This window comes from Parasteatoda tepidariorum, chromosome 8 (genome assembly GCF_043381705.1).
Source record: "Parasteatoda tepidariorum isolate YZ-2023 chromosome 8, CAS_Ptep_4.0, whole genome shotgun sequence".
Classification (NCBI taxonomy): Eukaryota; Metazoa; Arthropoda; class Arachnida; order Araneae; family Theridiidae; genus Parasteatoda; species Parasteatoda tepidariorum.
This window is the reverse complement of record NC_092211.1, coordinates 91,833,214-91,841,852: the sequence shown is the minus strand read 5'-3', so window position 1 is coordinate 91,841,852 and position 8,639 is coordinate 91,833,214. Positions and strand designations below refer to the sequence as shown.

General features: G+C 34.0%; 3 protein-coding genes across 3 annotated transcripts; all 3 read right to left on the bottom strand.

The window, feature by feature from the left end:
* Window positions 1–1,373: 1,373 nt before the first annotated feature.
* Window positions 1,374–2,051, bottom strand: LOC139426184 (uncharacterized). Its single transcript, XM_071183980.1, has one exon. It carries the CDS (start codon window positions 2,049–2,051, stop codon window positions 1,374–1,376), a length of 678 nt encoding a protein of 225 aa, XP_071040081.1.
* Window positions 2,052–2,345: 294 nt separating this feature from the next.
* On the bottom strand, window positions 2,346–4,697 carry LOC107442847 (uncharacterized). The gene has a single exon (XM_016056506.2). The coding sequence runs from the start codon at window positions 4,695–4,697 to the stop codon at window positions 2,346–2,348; it is 2,352 nt and encodes a 783-aa protein (XP_015911992.2).
* Window positions 4,698–5,510: 813 nt separating this feature from the next.
* Window positions 5,511–7,336, bottom strand: LOC139426183 (putative golgin subfamily A member 6-like protein 3). Its single transcript, XM_071183979.1, has 3 exons — window positions 7,225–7,336; window positions 6,228–6,422; window positions 5,511–5,791 (listed from the first exon to the last, which is right to left on the bottom strand). Exons 1-3 carry the CDS (start codon window positions 7,334–7,336, stop codon window positions 5,511–5,513), a joined length of 588 nt encoding a protein of 195 aa, XP_071040080.1.
* Between the last annotated feature and the right edge of the window lie 1,303 nt (window positions 7,337–8,639).

Sequence of the window (8,639 nt, the reverse complement as noted above, 5' to 3'; positions counted from 1 at the left end):
CATTGTTATTCACAAAAGTTATTACATAACACTCAATACTTAAGTAACATACTGTATTTTAAGCATCCACCTATATTTATATTTTACTCAGGACGTAAAAATCACTATTTTATTTATGGCTATTTATTTTAATTTCCATAATAATAAAAATGAATTAATTTTATCATTTTATATTAAATCTTAAGCGAACCCCTTGACGTTGTTCAGGGACCCCAAATCAATTTTAATTTACCACTGAATGATACCGGGGAACCACTGATATAAGTAAAACAACCAAGGATACATTATTGAGTAACGGATTTTGGAAGACAGGACATTTACCTGCTCAGTGGAACAGAGCTGTGTTAATACTTATTCTAAAAAGAATATACAAAACATTTACGTACTTACTGATCAATATCTCTTACCAGTTTTCTCGGAAAGACTATAGAAAAACTTATATTTAACAGATTATATTATAGTATATTGGAGATAAAAACCTGATTGTCGATGAACAGGCTGGTTTTCGGGAAAATCATTGAACAACTGATCAGGTTACCCAAATCAAATTATTAAGAATGCTTCGGACTATCGAAATAACAATCAATGTTGATTTTAAAAGTGTATATCACAAGGCATGTATGAAGAGCAAAAAATAAATAAAAAACCAGTGAATGCCAGGAAAGATTATCTCAGGTGGATACTTTACATACCAACGTATCTGCAAGGTCTGATTCGACTAGGATCCACTAAATTATATAATCTGAAAAATTGTTTAATCTTTGCAAATTATTTAATAATGGGCACAAGCTTCAAAGCAAAACGCAAAATTCTCCATTGAAAATAACATATCTTTGAATTTAAGGAAAATTAATTTCAAATCTTTTAAACATCAATAAATCCTCCTGATCTAAACAATACTACAATACACATAACAATAAACATACTGTCGTTAATAAGTTGAAATAAATAATGCGGACACCTTTTAAATAAAATCAATCAAATGAACTACAAGTTCTAAAGATGAATGACAGCAAATATAAAACTTTTATCTATAATTATTTTATCTATAATTTAGCATCAAAAACGGATTCTGAAAAATATAAACCTAAATTACAACAAAAACTATATCTGGTTGCCAAGCAACCTAAAGTTAAATTTTAAAACAAATAAATCTAAAGAAAATTAAAGGTGGCGGTTCTGTGAAATATACATACGTTATTGACTTAAAATCTTAAACATACTCCCACCTTGCAAAGTGATGTTATAAATAACACTTTGGAACATGCATTTAGCATTTCTTTAAAATACAAACTAACTCATCTATATTAGTCACCTTTATATGAAACTAATTAAGAAAATCTTCAGTCATTATATAAATAACAAAAAGTTCATTAATCTAAACGTTGTGGATTTTTTATGATTCTTCCCAATCTGCCTTTGATGAGAGAATTCACTTCCAAATTATCAGGCACACCAACGGAATTGGGAATATTATCAACTTTCAAGTTAATTTTCCTTGAAGACTTTTTTAAAACATCCACATTATTCTCTGCTGATAGCTCTAAAGGATAAATTCTTTGGAAAGGTCGGATCCTTTCTCCTTGAGAGGTTCTTAATCTGGCTACTCTAGGAATACTGTCCTTTCCAGGATACAGCTCCAAGACAATTCCAAGAGGCCAATCTATGCGTCGAGCATTATCTTGTTCTATTAAAACAATATCATTGATGTTTATTACATCATTCCTTCTTATTCCTTTGTGCACTAGCTGAGCAAGATATTCATTTCTTAATCTTTGTTTGAGATCTTCATGTAATTTTTGCAAAAATTTTACACGTTTCAACATAGAGGTTCGATTCACAAGGTCTAGATCGGGAATTTCGTTGTTGATGTTACCTTCCCCGTACATAAACGTTGCCGGAGTTAAAGGTACTAATTCAGATGGATTATCGTGAATGTAGGTCAACGGTCTGCTATTTATAACCGACTCACAGTCACAAAAAATTGTAGTTAGTTCTTCATAATCTGCAACAGATTTACCTAACACACGACGCAGAAGAGTCTTAAGCATTCCAACTATCCGCTACCACCACCCACCCCACCATGCTGCTGTGGGTGGAATAAATTTCCAAATTATTTTCTAAGCGGTTGAGTACACTGAAATCTTGTCCCAATCTAAATTTTTTAAATAATTGTTTTCTCCTACAAAGTTTCGAGTAAATGACCGATATTCTACCTGTTCTTGCGATAAATCGTCTGAATGCTTGAATGAAAGCATCGGTAGTGAGAGACCGTACTAATTCAAAGTGGACTGCTCGGTACACAGCACAGGTAAACAAAACGATCCAAGCTTTTTCTTTCGATTTTAGATATAGAGGACCGGCATAGTCCACACCAGACACTTGAAAAACTTTTTGTCTCTTTCTCTTGGAAAGGGCGCAAAAGGAACTTCTACTGGTTTAGCTCGATGACGCTTACAAGTCACACACTTGGAAATAACTTTATTTATTAACTTTTTAGCTTTAAGAATCCAGGATCGCTCTCTGAGTCTTGAGAGTAAGATGGAACGACCTGCATGTATCGTTTTTATATGCTCTTCACGGATTAATTCTAACACAAAACTGCTAGCAGGTAAAAGAAATGGACATCTGAAATTCTCATTCTCATCACGACGTACCAGTTCGGTCTTTACTCTCAGAATATTACTTTTATCTCGAAAAGCTTGTATTTTGGCTAGAAATTTATCATCTTGGAAATGCGTTGTTTGCATTGATTTAAAAATCACACTTTCTGCCTTTGTTAACTCCTCACAGATTAAATTTCCCTTTAACTTATCTTGATGTGAAACATTGTGGACAAAACGTAGAATCCAAGCGACAACTCTTACATTTCTGGTATATGTTGAAAAGTAATATATTATACACCATATTTCCGTAACTTCAACATTTACCATGGAAATAACTACTTGTTTTCGTTTTTCCAAATTTACTTCCTCTTCATTAACAGAAATTTCGTCAGCTGCTACAGGCCATTCCGTGTGAGAAAGATATAGCCAGCTGGCACCCTCCCACCATTTCGAATTGTCAAGTAGTTCAGCAGAGCAACCTCTACTTGGTAAGACTGCGGGATTCATAGATCCGGGCAAATGCCGCCATGGTTTTACCGTAGTCCATTTCCTGATTTCTTGAACCCGATTTTCCACAAATACACCCCATGTATTTTCTCTTTTAAACCAAGCTAATACAGCTGTTGAGTCTATCCAGAAATGAACTTTGTCCGTCTGAAACTGTTTTATTATTTCAATACATAGACGAGCTGCTATTGTGGCACCAAGAAGTTTAAGTCCTTCCTTTTCCTTTTTCCCGCTAGGTGCTATTCTTGATTTACTTTGTATCAGGTGAACTTGAACATTGCTTTCATCTTCTATTCTCAAGAAAACTACTGTGGAATACGCAAATTTACTGGCATCACAAAAGAAATGTAATGAAATGCGCTCGCAACCTTTGTCACAATGCAACCACCTTGGGATTTCTATGTGCTTCAGATATTCAAGCTGACTTAGCCACTTTGAAAAATCTTCTCGTGTTTTTGTGTCAACTTCATCGTCCCAATCAATTTTCGCTTTCCACAAATTTTGTAACCACAATTTTGGCCGTAGCGATACCGGGCTAGCTATCCCCATAGGATCAAAAACTCTGTGTGAGGCAGCTAAAATGCTTCCTTTGGTGATTTTTTCAGGTTTTCTGTCTTTCATATCATGGATATTAATTAACGGAGTATCACTTTGTCTAATCCACTTCTTTCCAAGAATGTTGGTCTCACTAGAATTAGGTTCTGATGGGTTAGTAGACTTCCACCTTCGTAAATCAAATTGTCTTTCAGCCATAATATTAGTAGCAACTTCTATGAATTGTTTCAGCTCTGATTCAGTTTTCACGCTTGTGAGGCAATTATCTACATAAAAACTGCATATTAGTTCCTGTATAATCTCTTTAGGGTATTTTTCATTCCCTCCCATTGCTTCTTCTAGTTTATTATTCAAATGGTATTGAATAGTGGCTCCTAGCAAAAACGGACTACAAGAAACGCCAAACACAACTCTTCGATGACGAAAATGTTTCAGCTGTCCATCTTCTCCATACCATAAGAATCGCAAGAAATTTCTATCATTTTCATAAAGACTTATTTGCAAAAAAGCCTTACGTATATCAGCTGTTACACCAAATTTATATCTTCGAAATTTATTTATCATTGAGGGAATTATTTCTATCAAATTTAACCCTTTCTCAACACAATCATTTAAACTAGGAACTTCTTTTCTCTTAGAAGAAGCATTGAACACTGGCCTGATTTTAGTTGTGCTGCTCTCCTTTATCACAGGTCGATGAGGTATCCCCATGTCTCCTTTTGGAACCTTTTCAATTATTTCCTCTTTCTCCCAGTCCTTGAACACTTCTCCATAGGCATCATACAATTTTTCGGTTTTCAACTTGCGTGTTGTCATTTGCAATCTCTTTAACGCCAAATCATAATTATCTGGCAAAGACAAATGTCCATCAAGCCATGGCAGACCAACTATAAAACGGCAATCTCCTTCAACTTTCACTGCATTTAAGAAATGTTCCATTGAGGCTTCTTGCAGTTCCTCTCTAGACTTTTGTTCTGAAGGATCTTTTATTCCTAAGGAATCTAATCTCCACAGCTCCGAAATATCCATTTCTTTTACTAAAAAGGAAGTAACTAACATTGCGTTGCTTGACGGTAAATCATATTCAGGTGCTTTCCCTGTTAAAGTCCATCCCAGTAGTGTCTATATTGCTACTAATCCACTGGCCAAAACTCTTCGTTTTCCAGTTATAAGTTTTCCTATTACGTCAGCTCCGAGCAGAATTTGAACTGGTTGTGACTCATTTCCGACGTATGACAACTTTATATTCATTTCTTCAAGCTCTTTTAACCAGGGTCCCAAACTAACAGGTGTTATAGTATCACAAATAGATGCTCGATCCAAAGCTTCCATGTTACAAGTCAAATTATTCTCTGAATTCCTTAATCTAATTCTATAACACGTGTGTTCAAATTTATCTGATTTATGACCACCAAACAAAAAGTGTATGCGAGTTTCTTTTCTCAAGGGAACATATTCCATCTTTTCAGCCAAATTTTTTAAAATACATGGTCTTTGTGATCCAGAGTCTAAGACTGCTCTCACCACAATTTCTTTTCTATCAGATATCAGCTTTAGTTTCATAGTTTGAAGGAACAGTTTCGGATCGTACGTAATGTTGGACAGGTCTATTTCAGAGCTTTCACTTTTCTGCCCAGATTTATCAGGTTCACGATTTCTTGTAGCTAAAGATTCACACATTAGTACATGTCTTTAACCGCATACGACACATTTTATAAAAGCTTTGCACTTACGAACTGAATGTCCTTGCATTAAACAGACAAAACAACATTGATTTTCTATAATGTTCTCTCTTTCAGCTAAAGTCATATTTCGAGCGAAAAAGCAATCTGAACTTTTATGTTACCCAGAACAAAACACACATCCTTTCTTCAAATCCTTTACATCTGTAGTCAATAGATTTGCTGCGGTTGGAAATCTTCTTGTTGACAAATCTCTCGCTTTCTTCTTAAAAGGCTGGCGTTTTTCATCAGATCCCAAGCCAAAACCTGACATGACCAAATTAATTCTTTCTTCACCTTCCGTTTCTGTCTTCAGAAAAGCCTTGATGTTTGTTATTTGCTCTTTGGCGTCAACAGATGCAGCGCACGAAGAAATTTGTTTCCATGCTTTCAGAAACTCTTCTTGGAAACAAGATTCTACGTAACACCTAACGCTTCTAAAGCTCTAAGATATGACTCGAGTTTGTCATAAAGAGACGTCGTTGATATTTTTTCATGTTTTTGAACGGAAATTATGAGCTTCAACAATTCCCTAACATAAACTTCGACCAAAAGGTCATCCTTGCCAAATCGGGCTTTGAGGCTATCAACTGCTTTGCTATAGTTTGCAGCGGTTGGCGGAAAGCTTTCTACAACTTCTCTAGCTCTAGATCCAACAGTTGTAGCTTGAATCAGGTATTGAAATTTGTTTTCAGGGCAATATCTATATCTTTATGAATTTGTTCAAATTGTCCCCAAAATGGTAGCCAATCTTTTAAATCTCCACTAAATTGCCTAAGTTCTAATTTTGACAAATTAAACTGCCTTCTGGCACTAATAATATTTGGAGGAGACTCACCGGTTCTATGCGATATAGCTTGAAGTCTCGCCAACTCCAGTTCAGGTTTTATTATATTTTCTCTCTCTTCATAATCTCTTTGTCTCTCTTCATATTCTCTTTGTCTCTCTTCATATTCTCTTTGTCTCTCTTCATTTTCTCTTTGTCTCAAGTTTTCTTCATATTCCTCCTTTTGTCGTCGATCATTAACAGTAGCTACCAATACACTTGTTACAAAATCTGGATCAGCTAAATATTCTTTACTTTCAAAATGATTGTTTTCAGATCCGTTACAGTAGCTTTTTGAAGTAATACTTCGCCAATTTCTTGGGCAACAGTAATAAGATCTTCCTTTTTAAATCCTTTTGATGCTAATAACATTTTTCAAATCAGAAGTAACGTATCAATCGTCCTGTCGCGGACGCCACAAAATGTCGCTAAGTTGAAATAAATAATGCGGACGCCTTTTAAATAAAATCAATCAAATGAACTACAAGTTCTACAGATGAATGACAACAATTATAAAACTTTAATCTTTTAATAACAAATAATTTAGCATCAAAAACGGATTCTAAAAATTATAATTCTAAATTACAACAAAAAAGAACAACAACAAAAACTATCTCTGGTTGCCACGCAACCTAAAGTGAAATATTAAAACAAATAAATCTGATGAAAATTAAAGGTGGCGCTTCGGTCAAATATACATACGCTAATGACTTAAAATCTTAAACATACTCCCACCTTGCAAAGTGATATTATAAANTCTACTGCTTTGGTATAGTTTGCAGCTGTTGGAGGAAAGCTTTCTACAACTTCTCTAGCTCTAGATCCAACAGTTGTAGTTTGAATCAGGTATTGAAATTTGTTTTCAGGGCAATATCTACATCTTTATGAATTTGTTCAAATTGTCCCCAAAATGGTAGCCAATCTTTAAAATCTCCACTAAATTGCCTAAGTTCTAATTTTGGCAAATTAAACTGCTTTCTGGCACTAATAATATTTGGAGGAGACTCACCGGTTCTATGCGATGTAGCTTGAAGTCTCGCCAACTCCAGTTCATGTTTTCTTATATTTTCTCTCTCTTCACAATCTCTTTGTCTCTCTTCATATTCTCTTTGCCTCTTCATTTTCTCTTTGTCTCAAGTTTTCTTCATATTCCTCCTTTTGTCGTCGATCATTAACATTAGCTACCAATACACTTGTTACAAAATCTGGATCAGCTAAATATTCTTTACTTTCAAAATGATTGTTTTCAGATCCGATACAGTAGCTTTTTGAAGTAATACTTCGCCAATTTCTTAGGCAACAATAATAAGATCTTCCTTTTTAAATCCTTTTGATGCTAAAAACATTTTTCAAATCAGAAGTAACGTATCAATCGTCCTGCCGCGGACGCCACAAAATGTCGGTAATTAGTTGAAATAAATAATGCGGACGCTTTTAAATAAAATCAATCAAATGAACTACAAGTTCTGTAGATGAATGACAAAAAATATAAAACTTTAATCTTTTAATAACTAATAATTTAGCATCAAAAACGGATTCTGAAAAATATAAACCTCAATTACAACAAAAAAGAATAACAACAAAAACTATATCTGGTTGCCAAGCAACCTAAAGTGAAATTTTAAAACAAATAAATCTAAAGAAAATTAAAGATGGCGGTTCTGTCAAATATAGATACGTTAATGACTTAAATTCTTAAACACATACTATCAAGCTTAATAACTTAAAAGTTAAGTTTGATAATAAATTCAATTATAAATCACAAATTAAATCAATATCAAACCACGTTCAGTAGAGAATAACTGTTCCGAAACGTCTTACTGGATCCCTATAGAAATGTGATAGATCAGATCTTAATATTACTTATAGGACTTTCATCCTAACTTTAATTACCTACTGTAGCGAAAACTAAATAACAGCAAATTATCAAATTCTGAAAAAACTAAACTTTAACACTGTCAATCATTGTAACTTATAACTGGAGCCGTCAAATCAACACCGATGGATGCAATGTCTTTATCAACAAATAATAAAATCATTAAAACTATAATTGAAGAATTAGCTCTGATTTTTAATGAGAAACTAATTATAACAGCAAATTCTCACAATCAACAAAAGATAGAAAGTAAATTTTTTTTTTATTCAATTCGTTTGGGGGGACCTCTGGCATAATTTTGAATTGCCAGCTAACATTGATGCAAGTTGAAACAAGCTTCTGATGTCTAGCTTTTTAATCTAGCAATTCGGATGCCTTAAAGTGTTATGCTCTATATACTAGAGATGAATAATACCTATGAATGGTTGCATAGATACACAGATGGCTCCCTTTATGAAAATCTTCACAGGAGTTTTTTTTCAAAACAATTTCTCCTTTTATGCCTCTGCTGGAAAGTACCAAACAACTTTTGATAGAGAAATAAAGGT

Excerpts from the sequence above, each read along its gene's own strand:
- LOC139426183 (XM_071183979.1), bottom strand. The coding sequence starts at position 7,336 with ATGAAGAGGCAAAGAGAATATGAAGAGAGACAAAGAGATTGTGAAGAG. Across the intron at positions 6,423-7,224 it reads AGCTACATCGCATAGAACCG|CTACTGTTAATGATCGACGA; the intron begins GTGAGTCTCCTC and ends GTGTATTGGTAG. Across the intron at positions 5,792-6,227 it reads AGCTATATCGCATAGAACCG|AAGAGTTTCTGAAAGCATGG; the intron begins GTGAGTCTCCTC and ends CTTGTTTCCAAG.
- LOC139426184 (XM_071183980.1), bottom strand. The coding sequence starts at position 2,051 with ATGCTTAAGACTCTTCTGCGTCGTGTGTTAGGTAAATCTGTTGCAGAT.
- LOC107442847 (XM_016056506.2), bottom strand. The coding sequence starts at position 4,697 with ATGGATATTTCGGAGCTGTGGAGATTAGATTCCTTAGGAATAAAAGAT.